Here is an 18,762-nt window from a genome sequence, read left to right on the forward strand (position 1 = left end):
TAACCACTCAATAAAAGTGAGCCACTTATATGAAACACCCTGTATATCAATTCATATTGATTAAATAACAATGTCAATGTCAATAAGAGAATGAATAGAAGAATATCAATTAATCGAGTATTTTTAATCACCATTTGATCATCGACACTAGCAGTATCTCTGGAATTTTACAATTGCAAACCGACAGTACCTTTTTCATATTGATAAAATAGCTGTGCTTATTAACATTATATATTTTCACGTATGTGAGATTTTCGATTATTGATATGAAAATACATCAATCACAACCAACAAGTAATTTCAAGAGTTTACAAAAATAACTTCAAAACATCGCATCAGTTGTGTATCATTGATTTAATTGAAACCAATTACTAATTATTCGAAAATTATGAGTTATTTTATGCACAAAATAGGCCATAACATGAATGAAATTATCTGTAGTTTTTGCGTTTATCTGTTCTACCATTTTAAAAATAATTTTTCAACCTAATACTCGTACGTGCTTCAGAGCAACTTTAATTCATTTCAATGCTTGGTATTGCAAACTTTGCTCGTTTTCATTTTGTTCTGCGAACTTGGAATATTTTTGTTTATGAATTATTGTTATGTTTAACTGGTTTTTGGCACGGCCAATGCACAGAATTTTCTATCGATAAACACATAAATTAAACAAAAAAATTTAAAAACAAATATGAAAACAAAAGCAAAAACCAAAATTCACAACGTATTCATGACGAAAGAGAGAGAGAACAAGTGTGTAACACAGCATGTGGTTTGGCGTCATTTCTCTGTATCACTGTCTTGTTGTTGTTGTTGTTGTTGTTATTGTTGTGTCTGGCGAAACACAAGCCCTTTTAAGATGTCATGAAATGAAACGACAGTTAATCGGTTGACAGTTAATTGTCCATCACAGTTTCACCATCTCTCTTTATTGTCCAATCGCTTGTTACACACTTGTTTTTTTTATCACGTGTTCGAAAATATATATATAAAAAGGAATCTCTTCTTTGATTTGCTTTTCAGTCTCGTTCGATGATTCAGGTATTTCAGTGCTTCGATACAGCGACATAAATTCAAAAACAAAACAATTTTTGTATCAAGTGCATTCAATTTAAGAGGATAAATAAATTTTGTATATCTGTGTGTATATACTTATAATCTATTCAAAAAATAAACCAAAAGACAAACAAAAAATTACATAATTTATAAACATAAACAATTAACAATTGAAATATTGTTTTGTTCTCATCAAGAAATACAGATAAGTTTATGTGATAAAATTTGTATTCGGTGTAACAATTTGGCATTGATCGACTGACATTTTCACATCGATTTCTTGATTTTCGAATTTGTTTTTAACAACGTTTGTATGTGTTTGGTTTTTTTTTTTCAATCGGCAAATGAGGACGATATGAATCAGTTACATTCATTTATTTCGTAAATCGTGATTGTTCAAAGAAATTTGGATTAAATACACAGAAAAAAAATTGGGTTAGTGATTGACATTTGCACGTCGGACGTGTATATTGTGAGGTATAGTGCACATTTTTTTCTCTTCATGTTAAAAAAATCGAATATTGTGTTTCGCATGATTTGTATAAAACGTAGTTTGACTGAAGTCATGAATGTGGATACAGATAGAGTGTTTCGAAATGCTAAGACACAACTTTCAGTCTTAGTTGGTGTAATAAAATTACAATATTAAGTTTTAATTAATTCGAGTAAAATGATGATTGTTGATGCTTATGGCTGCTGATTGTCTTGAACTGCTTGCGGTCGTCGTGGTCTTCGTAACATCAACGGAATATCAATTCCCAACAAGTCACAATGTCCTACAAAAAATTTCAAATTCATTTAAGTAAACAAAGCAATGACTCATATATACAAATGTGTATTGCATATTTACATACCTTTGATGAGAATACATTCTATCATATCGTCTTATGTACGATAACTGGTTGTTCTTCAGTACAATTATCATCGATTTCCGTAAGGTCTTCATCATCGACAGTATGTGGCACTGGGTGTTGAACGACTTCATAGTCGATTACATTTTCATCATCGAAAACATTTGGTTGTTGATCATCAGCATATTCCAATGCACCATTCACGTTTACTTGCCATTTTTTCGTGTGCACAGTCACCTTAGACAGTAAAAGTTCAGATGCAATGTTAAATTCATCCTCATTCATGCTTCCTTCTTCCACAAATTCCTGCAAAAAAAAATTATAGTCTTGGTTGAATCTCAAGCGCCGTTTGCCTCGTTGTGCTACGATCTTTGATGGTAATAGCATCGCAAAGACTGAATTTGGTTGTGGTCGACAATCTTGACAAACTTTGAACCGATGGCTTTTGGTGCGTGGATCAAACCGGGTCCCACATTTAGCACAATTTTGCGATGTATTATATTCGTCGACCTTTCGAATGACAACGTTGCGACGCTTTCGGAAACTCTTGATCATTTTTCGCGTGCCCGGGCACCGCATGTGCTTTTTTATGTGGATTGGTGAGTTTGATGATACATCTGCATTTCCCAAATAATTTGTCACACGTTCGATTCGATTCGATGTATTTGTCAAAACGTAAGCGAGCATATCGAGCAGTTGTGTATGTGGCCATTCCTTTTTTCGCCATCTTCAAACGATGGCGAACATAATCTTTCCAATTGTAGCCCATTGGAGAAGGCATCAACGCATACAAAGCACGATTGTTACGATCGTTTTGCTCTTCAGTGACGAATTGTTTTGTCCAACGTTTTGCTTTCGCATCACGTGATTTTTGCTTTGCAAGCCAATGGTACTTTTTGCTGCTCGTTTTCAAGTTGAACTAAGAAATAAATTTGTAAAACCAATCAATGGGTCAAACTGGCAATTTGAATAGGATGGTGACCGATTCACCATCGATGATGATACATGGTGAAATGTTCGTTTTTCCTTCAAAATACTCCGTATTTTCTGGATATCGAAGACGATATTCCAAATTTCATCTTTGCGCTCGAAAAATTCCTTCTGTTGAACATTACCACCAGGGTAAAACATATTCGATTTTGGCAAGATTCGCAAATTCGACATTAAACGCAATAGGACATCTGAATCTACTACAATGTGTTTTCGTTGGTATATACAAGACGGTATTACGGCCTTGTTTTTCATCTTTGGAACATTGACTTGATTCTGTTGAGCCCAAATGTGGAATTGATCGATTGAAGTTTGCATGAATATCCACATTGGCATGGTATCAAGCCATTTTCCTTTTGACCCAAAATTTTTGAAGTCTTTCAGCATTGTTTTTGCATGAATCATACTGTTTAAAATTTAAATGTCCAATTGATAAGGTTTTTGATATCATGTTCATCGAATTTGGTGGCATTTGGATTCTCTCGGTGGAATCGCCATATTTTCATTTTGAGAAATTCTCGAACGCGCTCGAGTGCATGCGTATTCAATTTCGTTTCAATATTGGTTACATATGTCGCTATCAAATATTTCATAATATTCCCAAAATTGTCATTGAAATGAAAATCGATCGTCACCGGGTAATTCTTCAACGAATCGGCGAAAATCATTCGGCATTGACTCATTTTCTTCCAAAAATGTTTAAAAACACTCTCTTACGACATCTTCCCCTTTTTTGAAATAAAAAAGCACCGTTGCCCTCAAAAGTGATCCGAGTAAGCAGATTTTCGTTGCCATTATCGATCTTGATTGCAGCCATGGTATAACTGATTCTTTACATTCTTCACGAATAATTGTATTAAGCGATATTTTTATACCGAACAATGGCACTTTGTCGTTGTTTTCATTTTCATTACAATGCAGATCAGGATCAGCATTACGCTTTCTTTTGCGCACTCGCATCGTGAATCTATTTCAAACGATAACAACAAACGATACGCAGTAAATCGCAGATCTGATCGTATTGATGAAATCTCTCTGAACTTTGCTCTGAAATTCACCTCTATTTATACACAATTTTGTGCTGATTCAGTCATCTTCTTTTTTGATAAATTTAAAGACCGATATTTTCAACAAAAAATTCTTTCTGAAAACATACTGATACTAATTGAGATGAAATATTTTATATCGACAAATTTTACACAATAAACAATAGGAAAACGTCGTTTACAAACATTCACTTGAGAGCAAAAATGTGTGACAAATATCTTATCATTTTAAAATGCAAAGCCGAATGAAGCACAATATTCACTGTTCATAATAACGTAGTTAAAATAAGAAAACTGATTGCTTGACCGAAAACCGAACCATTTACCATTTGGAAGTTTGGAACGAAAGGCAAGCTATCATATCGATGGTGCAGAATCGTGTGTTTTCCTCATTAAATGGTCTCTTTTGCAAGAAATATTGAAAGGCAATATTGATATATAGGGTGGCGCATATAATAGGGCCACTCTTAGGGGGTGGAAATTTTTAAAAACCCTTTCTATCTGAGCAGAATTTTGAATTTTTCCCCATATGATTTTTTTACCTGAAACCCCGAAATTCGGAATCAGCATGAAAAATTACCCTGGAATCGATATTTTTCTCATGCACGCTTTTTCACAAATTTTGGACAAAAAAAGTGTAAAATCGACTTTGTAAGATTTGAGGGGTCGATTTTACACTTTTTTGGTCCGAAATTCTTGAAAAAAGGTGGATGAGAAAAATATCGATTCTAAGGTAATTGTTCATGCTGATTCCGAATTTCGGGGTTTCAGGTGAAAAAATAATATCTTTGGGGCTTTTGACCCCCCGACCCTTTTAGGGGTAGTACATTATTTTTTGATCCGATGAACTTTTGAAAAATTCGGGAAAAATTCAAAATTCTGGGGAAAAATTCAAAAGATCTCAGATAGAAATTTTTTATTTTTTACCCCCAACATACCCCCCAAAGGGGTTTTCAAAATGTCCACCCCCTAAGAGTGGCCCTATTATATGCGCCACCCTGTATATATTAACCAATGCATTGTGTTTGTGCCTACGTCTTGTTGTAGAAAAATAAACCACGAAATAAAAACAAATACATACTGCAATTTTGCTAAAAACTAATCGTTCCATTTGACACTGAAATGACCACCATAACGGATTTAGTTCTGCTATTGCGATTGTATATGGTTTTTTAAATAAGGTTCTGATACTCAACAGCAGTTTTCGACCACAAAGAAATTATTACAAGAAAGAGTTTGGTTTTTATTCTCAATTTTACAGCACGCGGCAAATTTGAAATCATTTTTCCTGGAATAAAGGCGAGTCGACAGTAATATAAGCACTGTGTGAGGAAGAAAAAAACTCAATCGACGTTTGTTTAATCATAAATTAATGTGTATGTTGCGTTGTGCTGCTACGATTGTATATGATTTTTCAAACAACTGATTGAGAGCCCATTGTTAACAAAACGTTGTGAAGTCAGTAAAAATAATAAAACAAAAAAATGAATGTGGATACACAGGAGCTAGAGCGACCCAAAAATCCCTATGAAAGTGCATGGTTTTATAAACGATGGACATTTTGGTAAGTTATTAGACTCCAATTTTCTCTTGTTTCTCTGCATTTTGTTTTCGTTGATTAACAGACGATCGGTCGAGATTAAGTATGTGAACGGGCCGCTTGAATGTATTTGAAGAGACTACAAATAAATTCAATAAAATTTATTATATATAAGATAAGCATGGCAAGAACTAGACAAAGTAAACCTTTTGATAGACAATCCATACATATGTAAAATTTAAACAAAATATGTTTCTGATCCATCGCCACCAAAGCCGTCTAGTTTATGCTATTGTTATTGTTATTGAATTAAATCTAATCATTCATTAATACGAAGAGAAAAATATATTTCAATTTTTGTGTGTTTGTGATTTGTTTTTAGGTGGCTTAAAGATTTGTTCAAATTGGGTCTTCAAAAACCATTAGATTCACAAGATATTTATAAGAACCTTATGCAACACAGTTCATCGAAAATTTCGGAAAAATTTAATAAAATTTGGGAAGAAGAAAAATACCAAAAACGACGTCCGCGAATTTTAAATGTTATTCGTAAGGTTTATATAAATAAAATAATTGGTCTCAGTTTTATATACTCGGCTGTTGATATCATATCAAGGTATTGCATATATGTTTAAAAAAATAATTGCCATTATACATGCGCACAAGTGGCATTTACTTTTTTACTTGAATATAACATATAAACGATAATATTAATCGATTTATTTCTGTTGATTTCGTATTTTGTAGGGCTATTCAAGCACAATGCTTAGGAGGTTTGCTGACGTTTTTTTCAGCACAGTCCAAAAATCAACAATTTGCTATATGGTATGCAGTTGCTTTGACATCATGCGCATTTGTGTCAACCGCTTTTACAAATCCGTTTATTCTTTATGCATATCAAATGGGTATGCAAATTCGTGTTATTTGTACATCATTGATTTACAGAAAGGTAATGCGTTCTTCTTGTCTCGAATAATGAACGAGTTTTTTTAATTAGTAACAGGCCATAAATTTTGTATAGTCATTTTTTTCTAAATTTAAAATTCAACATCGTATATATTTTTAAAAATTTATAACCAGTGAAAATCATTTTCAGCTAATTTCGATAAAATCAATTTGTTCTTTTGAATCTTGCAGGTGCTAAAAATATCCAAATCTGTGTCGGTGAACGGTCTCAACGGTCTGGTTATTAATTTAATGTCATTTGACGCATATCGTTTCGACAATGCCATGACACTATTTCATTATTTATGGAAAGGACCGATTGAAGTGATAGTTTTTGGCTATTTTCTCTACCTTGAAATAGGATATTATGGATGGATAGGTGTTGGATTTATTCTATGCTTTGTTCCAATTCAGAGTAAGTGAGAAATTCTAATTAAAATAAGCCGATTGGAAGCTATTAATGTAAAATCTTTACTTTCAGTTATCATGGGGAAAATGACAGCCAATTACAGGTATCATCTGGTAGGTCACACTGACGCTCGTATTCGTATCATGAATGAAATTATTCAGGGCATCCAAACTATCAAAATCCACGTATGGGAAAAACCTTTTGCCAAAGTTGTCGATAAAATTAGAAGGTATTTTAGTAAACATTTGTTCTCTTTTCTCCTCTTTTATTTCAACACAAGAGAATTGTATTTATGAGATTTTAATTTACAGAAAAGAGTTAAAAACACTGCGTGGCCTATTTGTGATACGTGGCGTTCTTTTAAGTTTTAGTATTATATCACGAATATCGATATTTTTGAGCTTGGCCACATTCGTTTATTGTGGAAATGTATGTAATTTTGATACTTAAATACTTATTTTTACGTTAATTCTATTATAAGAAACTATATAATTTGACCACAAACACACACATATGAAAGAAACAAAAGTCGCAACAGCAAATAACAGATTGCTGACAAATATTTGAGATTTGGTAGTAGTGGATATGCTGTACACACAACAGCATCGGAGCATCATCACAGCGACAACATTGTACTGCGAATGTACGGACATACGACAGCAGTAACAGCAACATAAGGTAATTTTCATATTTTGCATAATAGCGACAAAGCGATTTGAATGTGTTGGTGTGAGTGTATTTGACTGTGAAATTTCCAACCAACAAGCCGGCAACAAGTCACGTCGTTTCGAACCATTCCCAGTGTAAGAACTAAAATTGCTGCGCATAAATTTTCATTTTACGTTGAAAGTGGAATAAACAACCTAATTGGATTTTTATCGGTTTTCCAAAAAAGTGTTTGGTAAGTATTATTTTAAAATACAATATTAAACAGAATTTTTGAATTTTTTTTTATTTGAGTGCATGGTAGATTGAGATAGAGAGAAACACATTGAACACAATACAAATATATATTCAATCATGAGTTTCATCAATGCGCGCAGTGGATTACGGTACCGTTAGTCAATAGTGCGACGCAGTTTTTTATGGTTTTTCAAAGCCTTCTTTGACTACGATATGCAATTGGATGTTTTTTTAAAGATTTTTTTTAGATTTTGTTTCATCATTTTTTTGTTTTCAACATTCATTCGTTGCCAGGAACAACAAATCGGACACATCAAATGACGAAGAAGAAGATGGACACATTTTTAGGTCTTACACAGGGAATCGTTCACAAACCGACCAAACGACGTCGTAATCCGGAAAATATGAATACAAAGGATTGGTAAGTTTTTTTTTGCATTGCATTTTCTTCATTGTGAAATGAATTTTAATTTTATCGTATCGAATTTGTATCGATCAGTTTCTTAGTTTGACTCAACTACGAACCGGTCCGCAATCGTGTTCTTCCCGGCAAAAATTAAATGAATTTTCTCCCCGGACGTCTTCCGTAGTTTGCTCCGTCTACGAGTAATTTACGTTGTATGAGTAAGTATCGTTTGCATAGTGTAAAATAAGAAATTTTCTTGATTCACGAAAATGTATTTCTTGATTCACACAAGCAAAAAAACAAAACTTTACTTAGCAAGAATTAAAACGCATACTTGCTTTCATTTTATGAAATTTATTATTATTGTCGTAGCTTCTGGCCAGAGGTTCGAGGGGTTGGATTACCACCACCCCAACGTTGCTTAGTGATAAAATAAATATTTTATTTTAACGAATCATCGAATCAATTTTTTGTTTTGATTCACACATTTTTTTTAATTCACAGATTTCTTGATTCACGGAACTGGATATCTTGATTCACATTTTATACTTGATTCACGCTTATTTTACACTATTGTAGACTGATATTGATTTATTAACTAATAGTGATTTAATTTGTGTTTCATTTCTTTTTTCCTGATTGATAGGTAAACCAGTACTATTCCATAGTGAGCATATTAATGGCATTTTTTCTCTTTTCACAGTGATCAACGATCTCAACACTACTACCACTACTACTACTAACAAATCTCAAATTTATGCATTGTTATTGACTTTGCGCTTAAACTATATAATTTCTTTTAATATTTCATTTTCCATTCTGTTCCATTACTTATTGATTAATTTCCATTTTTTCCATCTGATCAACTCTAGGTATTTACATCGCGGCAAGTATTTGTGGTGACTTCGTATTTCAATTTCCTATACGATTCGATGCTGTATTTTTGGACAGTGGCTTTGGGAACAATATCCGAATGTTTTGTTTCTATGCGGCGAATTGAAGATTTTCTCCTATTACCCGAAGACAAAGAACTATTCAGCAAACAATCACAAATGAAAAAATTCAAAGGATACACAAAAATGGATGAACAAGTGCCCGATGTTATCGTTAACGTAAATGGTCTAACAAAGCAAAATGATAAAATTGTTAATATCGATCAAAACTCCAAAGACGTATGTGTCATATTTAAAAATGTTACGGCAATGTGGGCTAATTCTCAAGCAGGAATAGAAGATGTTAGCTTTGAAATCAAATCAAAGCAATTCTGTGCAATTATCGGGCCTGTTGGCAGTGGAAAATCTTCCATATTGCATACTATATTAGAAGAGTTGGAAATTGATAAAGGCGAACTAACTGTGAACGGAATCGTTAGCTATTCAGCACAAGACCCTTGGTTGTTCGATGCAAGCGTTCGCCAAAATATTTTATTTACAGAAGAATATGATGAGAGTCGATATAAGGAAGTGATTCGAGTTTGTGCACTCGAACGTGATTTACAGCTATTGCCCTATGCAGATCTTACCATTGTCGGTCAGTTTCAGATTGATTGATTTTTTTCATGTCTTTTTTTTACTTTTTTGGTTTATTGGTTTTTTCGAACAGGAGAACGGGGGATAAGTCTTAGTGGTGGTCAGAAGGCTCGTGTAAGGTAATAATAACCACTCTATTGAATGTTAATAGACAAAATCTTTGAATATTTTCAATTGGTTTCAGTTTGGCCCGGGCTGTTTATCGGAAAGCCGATATTTATCTATTGGATGATCCCTTGTCAGGTTAGTCATACAAAATCAACGAATTACAACGATTTCATTTAGCTACGTGAAAAAAAATTGATTTTTGTTTTATTCTTATTTTGTCAGCGGTTGATTCGGTAGTTGGAAAACAAATTTTTGATAGTTGTATCAAAGATTATCTGAAAGATAAACTATGCGTTTTAGTTACACACCAGGAACAATACTTAAGGGCTTCAAATCATATCGTTTTTATGAACATGGGTAAAGTATACAGGGAAAATCGTTTAAAAATTACTTTTAGTTTTTTTATTCGTTTCATTTGTGATTTTACCCCAGGTAAAGTTGAATTCCAAGGCCGACATGATTCACGAATTGAGAATGTTCACTATCAATCATTCCGCCGACTCAGTATAGGAGATGACGATTTGGAAGATGACAAACTATCCGATGAGGTTAACTCATTGTACAAAATATATATGTTTTTCTTAATTTAATACGAGAAACAATTGATATTTTTTCAGGAGGATGAAGCAATGAAATCAAACGAGGCTTTTTCTAGACAATTGGAAAGTCGCAAAGAAATGCGTCATATTGGCTCTGTGGGCTTTAATGTGTACAAAGCTTACTTTAGTTCTGTTGATAATGCATGTTTGGTGTTTAGCGTATTAGCTTTAGTTATAATTGGTCAAATTGCTGTTAGTGGTGTAGATCTTTTTGTATCAAAATGGTAAGCATGCTAATTTATGTGGCAAACCACATTTTGATATTCTGTAATTAATGTTGATTTCTTGTTTTCTTTAATATTAGGGTTGAATGGGATTTAAAATTGAAATATGTACCAAAATCAGAAGTTTCTGCCAATAGATTGCAATATGTATATATTTATACAATCTTAATAGTGATCGTTTTGTATTTGGTCTTTCAACGCGCACTAACATTATTCTACTTTTGTTTGAAAGCATCGCGACTCATCCATCAAAAGCTATTCAATGGTGTAACTCGCGCTAGAATGTATTTTTTCAATAATAATTCTTCAGGTCGTGTGATCAATCGATTTTCTAAAGACATTAACGATATTGATTATTATTTACCAACCGTTCTGTATGATTCAATATTGGTACGTCAAAACAATGTTCTTTTATCTTTTTATCCCTTATAATATTTTTAAAGAAATTACTTCAAAAGATTCATAAATATATATATATATATATATATGTTTTGCAGTTTATTCTTCAATTGATTACATCATTGATTTTGGTGTTGTTAGCAAATTATTGGTTGATAATTCCAACGTTCATCGTGAGTTGTATATTCTTATATTTGCGGCACATTTATGTTAAAACGGCTAGATGTCTGAAGCGAATGGAATCAATGGGTAAAAAGTGACCTATATTATTATTTTCAATTTTAAAAATCGCTTTAACTTTTATTTGATGTGAAAGGTCGAAGCCCAATATTTTCCCATACGAATGCAACGATAAGTGGTCTGACAACAATACGATCGTACAAATCATGTGATATCATCATTAAAGAATTCAATTCGCTTCAAGATAGCAATACTTCAGTGTGTTATTTATTTAATTCATCTTCGCGAGCCTTGTCGCTGTGGTTAGAGCTGGTTTGTGTTTTGTATATGACAATTGTGATTACAATATTTTTTGTATTCCAAAATGGTACGATTCCGATTCGTTATAGCAGAAAAAACCCGTGATGAAATGAATAATCTTTACTTCAATCGTTTCAGATATAATTGGTGCCCATGTTGGTTTGGCCATAACTCAGATTTTGGGTTTGATTACAAACATACAATGGGGCATGCGTCAGACAGCTGAACTTGAAAATAATATGACGTCGGTTGAACGTGTGATGGAATATATAAATTTAAAAACAGAAACTGAACCAAAAGGGGATGAACCAAAACCGATACCAGACCTGAAAAACTGGGCGAAAAATGGTGAAATTGAATTTAAAGATTTATCAATGAAATACTCTGAAGAAAGCCATCGAATACTCAAGTCTTTGAATTTGAAGATAGATTCAGGTGAGAAAATTGGCATTTGTGGAAGAACGGGAGCAGGAAAGAGTTCAATAATTCAGGTAACCGTGATTACATCAATCAAATTACATTCTCTAAATAAATAGAATCATTTTTTCAACATCATTCAGGCAATATTCCGTTTGGCTCACAACGAGGGTGTCATCAAGATTGATAATGTCGACATATCGAGTATACCATTGCACGAATTAAGAAAAAATATTTCGATTATACCACAAGAATCTGTCCTATTTAGTGGCACTATGCGCGATAATCTTGACCCATTTAATGAAAAAAGTGATGATGAACTTTGGTCCGCACTTGAGGAGGTCAGTTTCAAATTGATTGATTTTATTCTTCTCTTTTTTTAATTCTTTTTTGGTTCTTGCTATGGTTTATTGGTTATTGCAAACAGGTCGATTTAAGAGGAGCTGTTAGTGCACTTCCGAATGGCTTAGATTGTAAGGTGCATGATAATGCATCGAATTTCAGTGTCGGACAACGGTCGTTAGTTTGTTTGGCACGGGCTATTCTACGCAAGAATAGAATATTGATTTTAGACGAGGCTACAGCAAATGTGGATGGAAACACAGATAAATTTCTTCAAAAAACTATTCGCGAAAAATTCACTGATTGTACCGTTTTAACAATTGCACATCGTCTGCATACGGTAATGGACAGCGACTATTTTAACTAAAACTGGTAGAATTTATTGATGGATTTTACTTTTAGGTAATGGACAGCGACCGTGTGCTTGTTATGGATGCTGGCCAAGCCGTTGAATTCGATCATGCACATCGCCTGCTAGAAAATTCAAATGGATTTTTAACGAAATTAGTTGATGAAACTGGATTCACAACATCACGTCACTTAAAACAAATGGCTAAACAAAATTACGAACGAAAATCGCGTTAAGTCTTCATATATAGGTATTCAAATGCATACAAAGTTTACTTTAATATAAATGTAAATGTTATTCTTAGATAAGTAGGAAAATGCAATAAAAAACATACTTCAACTGAATACTGTATACGTGTAAGAGATATTGATGTTTTATTTGTAATGAAAAAGTTTAAGATTCATTTGGCATTCCAAAAATTCCACAACAATACAATCACTTTGTATTTTTATTTGCACACAAAATGAGAAAATAGCGTTCATCGTTGAAACATCATCAATATTTACACAAAAAACCTACATAATAGAATTAATGCAATGACCTGACAAAGTAAGTCAAATCCCTGAGTTTTATGTAAATTTTTGCAGTATGTGTATGTGTAAGTATAGTATTTATGTGAATATTTCAAATTTCAAATACATAGACTCATCGTCACTAAACATAAAGAATGGTAAAATACATTCCAAAAATTTTATTATCAAAATTAAGAGCACTCTACATTTTAAGTAAAATTTATGGATGAGAATAAAGTCATTCACATCGAATTGAGCTTTGCCAACAATTACTTCAAACTATATTTAGGCAATTAAAAATGACACATAAAATATGAACACTGCAAATATGAACACATTTAGCTCTCTAATGAAAATTGTTTGCTCATTTGAATTTTGGACTAAGATAAAAATAGATTTTTGCCAGAACATTATTTGAGAAAAAACAAAGTTGAATATCACATACAATTTATGAAATGAATTATGCAAGTTAATCCCAAAGAGACAAGCATACATTTCACACACACAAACTTTGATTTTTTCGATAAGAATCATCAATTTATAAGAACGGATTTGTGTCTATGGATTGGATTGATTTATTTTCAAATCCACTTGATGGATTCGCCGTTGATACAAACCCTCAATCAATCATGTCAAAGTGCGAGTGATTGGTCTTTTTTTAAATTTATTAACGAAAAAATGGCAAAAAATGCTATTGGGAAATTCACAAACATAAACACGACTTGATGAATGCAAAATGTGGAAAATGTGGAAAATCAGATCGAAAAATTATATAGCTTGATGTGAAATGATGCAAAAATTTCACATGTGAAAGCACTTAGGGGCCTAAAAAAGCATCTTTTTTTATCTTATCATTCTTCGTGAACAAATTGTTATTTTTATTTGTTTTCTGTGAATCAACCACTTTTCCCAGCATACGGTATTGTGTGCATCTGGGCATCCACATATTGACATTAATATACGAAAAGAGAATACAAACCAATGGTTTTACATGCAATTTTCAACAACCTAATGAAAATGACAAAAACGCTCGTTATTTTAATCATTACATCAATCAAATTTATTTGCACACTTTTTTCTATTGCCTGTAAGTATACAGTGAAAGGCTTTGAAAGCAATGAAAAATTGATGTAAATTTTCTCATCGTCGTTATAATATTTGAATAACAAGATGCGAAGAAAAAGAGAGAAAAAAAGCAAAGAAAATTGGTAAAGGCATGGTAATGCAAGAACATGAAGTGATAAAAAGTATTTCTCGCACTCGCGAGAAAAAAATACTGTATGCTAGCACAGTTGAATATAATGAACGCGAATGTTTTACTGAACGAAGAAGTCATTTATTCAAATGTAGAAGGTGGAAGCGAGCCAGTAAATCAAAGGAAATGTGCGTACAATTAGACTGGCCCCCCAAAACACAAAAGTTGAAATTTTTTTGCTCTTACCTCGGAATACTTTTCCATATGGTGTGCAAATAACGTGTGTAAAGTTTCATGCCGATAGCTCAACGCTAGATGGTGCCGCAAGAACTCGGTAGGTCATTATGTGAATTCATTGAAAAATGACGTTTTCAGTTAAAATAAAAATATCTTCGCACAACCACATCGACTAAAAATTGATGGTAATCGTAATTTTCAGCAAATACTTGCCACTGGTGAAGTTTCAAATGATTTGAATGAAAATAAAACACATTTCCATTCAAAAAATTTAATTTTTTGACCAAAAATTCCAATTTCATCACCAACAATGAAGGTTTTGTACCAAAAGTACAACAGACCTCCACAAATTAATCTCATTTGAATTTAGAATACTTTCAGAGCAAAACTAATGTGATTCCACTTTGGTATACACCCATTTCAACGCATCGTATAGCTGGAACACATGTTTAAACCCTTCAATAAACAACGTAACGCTGGAACTAGTGATCCATCATTGCATTTACACACATCACGAAAGAATACTGAAAATATTACGCAGAACGAATGTATATTATCCTTTGGGAATTAATTTACGAAAACGTTTTTATAACATTGCCATTGTATTGCTACAGATAATCAACTCTCTCTGATGAATCATAGTATGTTACGATGTAAATCCCGTGTTATGTAATGTTTATATTTAAATATTCATATTGCATAATATCTACAACGTGCATTAGCAGCCGCATTTTTTAATTTTAAATTGACTCTCCTTTTCTTTTTCTTTCTCCTTTTGGAAAGTAAAATGAACCTAAGCCGAGACATCAAATCAATCGAAGTAGTAGTAGAGTGACTCACAGAATAATGATTTTAGTAAATAAAATTGAGCATGTATTGTTCTTATGCATACTTATACAAAGTAAATAATGTCATCAATTCCTTAGAAGTAGAAACTGAAATAATAGAGGTAGAAACACATTACGCCAGAACCAATATAATGTTCATAAACATCATAAAAAGAAAAGGTCCTACTGACTACTGAGCACGTGTTTATAATGATAATGATGATGATGTGATGATTTATATTTGGCGGCATTTTCAACTTGATGAATTCCACCTCTTTTTATGACATTCAAGTTAAGATTTAGCTTCGCGTGTTTAATATTTGCACTTCAATCTAACTGCCCTTCAATTTACTTATGCATATATGCTACACAATAAACTGCTTACGAGAAATCATTCTAGCAAATATTAAGATCATAAATCATTCCACAATGATTTTCAGCAGAGAATGTGGATTTAAATCTATGCGCACACTTTATGTTTATTTGAATGCACAAGATAACGCCCAACGCATTTTAGCGTGTTTACCATTTAGTATTCTGAAAGTAAATATCTTTTGCTGTTCTAAGTCCAATCTCAATCGTTTTCATTGAACTTGCACGTTTACTTTTAACATATGTCCATAAAGTTTTGGCAGTAAATTCAGGCGTTTATTGCGCCACATAAACAAAATAAAAAATATCAACCAATGCACACGGCACGTTTATCAGTACCTCGGGACTACTATCAAACTCAATTCGATAAAATACATCCATTCGCGGAGACGTACAAATTGGATTTACGAAAAAGTGTCTCAAATGGTTGTGGCGGCTAAGTTCAAAACAAATTTCGCATGTGTCTAAAGATGAACCCATCTGCCTACGAACCATATATTGTGTTTCATGGACTTAGTATGAAGACAAAGATTCTAGAGAAAGCAAAAAGTACGGTCGTATTCCCTATTTAAATGCCCCAACCCTCCAAAATTGTCATCAAGTACTGAAAACCGGGTTGGTCAAGCAAAAATTCGTTTTTGGTGATTTTTATGGTTACAGCACATCAAAATTTGAATCAAAACAATAGATTTAGACCCGGTCATTAGGAATCAGCAAAATAGGTAATGAAAAAATTCAATAGAGTGTCAAAAATTGGGTATTTACTTCATCTCATAGCATTTTGCACTGAAAAATTCATCATTTTGGACAGTGAAACATTCATCGCTATGTCGAACCACGAATCAAGTGCAAGTGGTTTCTTTTGCATTGATTATGTTAGGGCACTACTATATAAGGCTAGAGACGTCGACAAACCGAACTTTGATAAACGGGTGTTTGTATGGTAGGATCTTCTTTGGAAGGTGTTTTAGAGCCAATATTCGAGAATTTGGTACTGAAACGTAAGGTAAAACCTCCATTACTTGCTCCATTATCAACCAATTGTTGTTGAAATCGATAGAATTCATTGAGAACTATCTGATTTAACACAAAATTTTGGTTTGCAAGCAGAAAAAACCACAATAATGGCTCACTTCTTAAAATATGACATTTCCGTGAAAAAAGGACCATCTGTTTAACTTCACAAAAAGACACCAAATTAATTATTTCTCGTCTGTTTTTGGATGTAAGTTATAGGCGAAGGTCCAAAATACTTGAAACAAGCAAAAATTAGCGGGAAGGTTCGAGAGAAAGTTGAAAGAAATCGACATATTGGTCCGCCAAAGCATGATTTTGAAGGTTCGACGCATACTGAGAAAAATCGAAGACAATGGCCCGTTCAGTGTAAGGTGAATGTGCTATTCGTAGCGCATTAATGAAGGTTTATACCAATAAAAAAGAATTTAATATTGTATGTTTGTTGTTCAAATGGCGAACATCTGAATTTACTTCCAAAACTTTATGGACATATGTTACATTCAATTGGTTTTTTTTATTTCATCGTATTGAATTAAGAGCAAATGACGAAGTAAAAACGATTGCAGCAAAGATGTAGACGAGACTTTAATTCATGGAAATGGATTTCAAATATTATGGAAGAAGCAGCTCAACAATATGCTAAATTAATTAACAGTGAAATCAGTGTCAAGTGCGCTTTTATGTGCATGGGTGTGTGTAATTGAATTGATTGCTGATTCTTGAGTTTTAATATGAAATGAAAGAAAATGCCATTTCTTTTCTGTCATGTTCGCTTTCCTATTGTTTACGCCTATTTTCTTGCAACTGATTTCGGAAATGTTTTATTCATTTAATTTCGTTAGAGAGTTTATTAATGCAATTCACACTCGCAAAGAATATATTTTGTTTACAGTACCGATCGCATTCTTATTTTATTTTACTCTGCATGAAATTTTGCATTTTTGTCTTTGGCAATTGTAGAACTTTAACCAAGCCATTCTTGATTTGGCTTTTGCTGTGACATGCTCAATGTGTGATTTGAAATTTATTTGCACATCAATCAACACTCCCAAGTCCCTTATTACAAAGACTCTTTCAATTTATAAAGACTCTTTCTCTTTTTTTTTTATTTCTATTAAATAAATAATGAAGTGAAGTTGAAACTTTCACCATTACCAAAAATGGTTTTATGATTTATGAACATCTTTTAAAATATTCTATAATATCATTGTAAAATCCACGTAATCAAATTAGATTTTTTTTTGTTTCTAATATATGTTTTCGTGTCAATTTGAAGCAATCAATCATCGTGATAAAATGCTAGTTTCATTTTACATGGTTTAACTTATTCGGGACATGTTTGAACTTCTTGAAGGGTTTATAGTTTACAAGAATGACATCAAAAATATCCGGAGCTCAAATAGTATGCATCAAGAACCCTTTTCAAATAGATCATTATTAATCGTCGTTTCTTTGAGCTGCCAAAGCCAAAAGTTGTGAAGAAAATATGCGCTACATGCATGACAGATTTTCGTTTTTTTTTACTTCATAATGGTTTCCGTACATTATGCTCAATAAAGCAACCGAACTGTGAATATTTAAAAGTTTATTTCTTTTTTTTTCTTTCTTACGATGAATGCCATCAAACATTTGTGTTTAATGAATGCATATCTTTCATATTGTGTTGTTTTTTTAAGCATTGTGTGCTTAACCAAGCAAAACATCTTATAAATGCAATCTCTCTTTCTCCTAATCTAACATTTGAAACATTGTGTTTATGCTTACCGCATATTGCACTCTAATAATCAAATATGTGAAATGGTTAATTTATGCATTTATTATTATTGTTGTTGCTGTTGGTTTGCAACCATATTGGTACAATTCTTGGATCTTCTTATTCAGTGAAACAACAATCCATTGGAAAAAAAACCCATTATGGAAATAATGGGTATATTGTTTGTGTGTTGCAAAAATGAAATTACGCATACAACAGATATGAGATAGAGGAGAGAGAGAGAGAGAGACGGATT

The 18,762-nt window shown here is 32.7% G+C and overlaps 2 protein-coding genes and 1 long non-coding RNA gene across 5 annotated transcripts in view; 2 read left to right on the plus strand and 1 right to left on the minus strand.

Moving 5' to 3' along the window:
• LOC116349839 (probable WRKY transcription factor protein 1) overlaps positions 1 to 199 on the minus strand; it is a 23,543-nt gene extending 23,344 nt beyond the window's left edge. The window contains exon 1 of the mRNA XM_031781441.1: positions 191 to 199. Within this exon, the coding sequence (XP_031637301.1) occupies positions 191 to 199 (9 nt within the window). The remainder of the gene's footprint in view (positions 1 to 190) is intronic.
• A 764-nt stretch (positions 200 to 963) lies between these two features.
• LOC116349869 (probable multidrug resistance-associated protein lethal(2)03659) lies at positions 964 to 12,953 on the plus strand. 3 transcript variants are annotated; one of them, XM_031781496.1, is made up of 21 exons: positions 1,248 to 1,533; positions 5,205 to 5,507; positions 5,866 to 6,099; positions 6,231 to 6,432; positions 6,621 to 6,843; positions 6,910 to 7,066; positions 7,149 to 7,266; positions 9,019 to 9,676; positions 9,749 to 9,794; positions 9,860 to 9,918; positions 10,006 to 10,140; positions 10,216 to 10,331; positions 10,401 to 10,606; positions 10,687 to 10,996; positions 11,104 to 11,254; positions 11,322 to 11,552; positions 11,624 to 11,833; positions 11,915 to 11,976; positions 12,046 to 12,243; positions 12,330 to 12,584; positions 12,647 to 12,953. In XM_031781496.1, the coding sequence occupies exons 2-21, from the start codon at positions 5,428 to 5,430 to the stop codon at positions 12,827 to 12,829; spliced, it is 3,834 nt and encodes a 1,277-aa protein (XP_031637356.1). In that variant the 5' UTR covers positions 1,248 to 1,533; positions 5,205 to 5,427; the 3' UTR covers positions 12,830 to 12,953. The 3 variants fall into 3 exon arrangements, with proteins under 3 accessions (XP_031637355.1, XP_031637356.1, XP_031637354.1); XM_031781495.1 differs by lacking the exon at positions 1,248 to 1,533 and adding an exon at positions 964 to 1,041 and having other exon boundaries at positions 11,624 to 11,976; XM_031781494.1 differs by having other exon boundaries at positions 1,252 to 1,533; positions 11,624 to 11,976.
• LOC116349870 lies at positions 7,628 to 8,869 on the plus strand. Its single transcript, XR_004201960.1, has 4 exons — positions 7,628 to 7,738; positions 8,035 to 8,161; positions 8,240 to 8,364; positions 8,651 to 8,869. It is a non-coding gene; the product is annotated as an uncharacterized LOC116349870 (long non-coding RNA).
• Positions 12,954 to 18,762: the final 5,809 nt, after the last annotated feature.

This window comes from Contarinia nasturtii, unplaced genomic scaffold (assembly GCF_009176525.2).
Source record: "Contarinia nasturtii isolate CC-2019 unplaced genomic scaffold, AAFC_CNas_1.1 Cnas_scaffold_3175, whole genome shotgun sequence".
In the NCBI taxonomy this organism is placed as follows: Eukaryota; Metazoa; Arthropoda; class Insecta; order Diptera; family Cecidomyiidae; genus Contarinia; species Contarinia nasturtii.

Excerpts from the sequence above, each read along its gene's own strand:
- LOC116349869 (XM_031781495.1), top strand. The coding sequence starts at position 5,428 with ATGAATGTGGATACACAGGAGCTAGAGCGACCCAAAAATCCCTATGAA. Across the intron at positions 6,844-6,909 it reads ATGCTTTGTTCCAATTCAGA|TTATCATGGGGAAAATGACA; the intron begins GTAAGTGAGAAA and ends CTTTACTTTCAG. Across the intron at positions 12,244-12,329 it reads TTTGGTCCGCACTTGAGGAG|GTCGATTTAAGAGGAGCTGT; the intron begins GTCAGTTTCAAA and ends TATTGCAAACAG.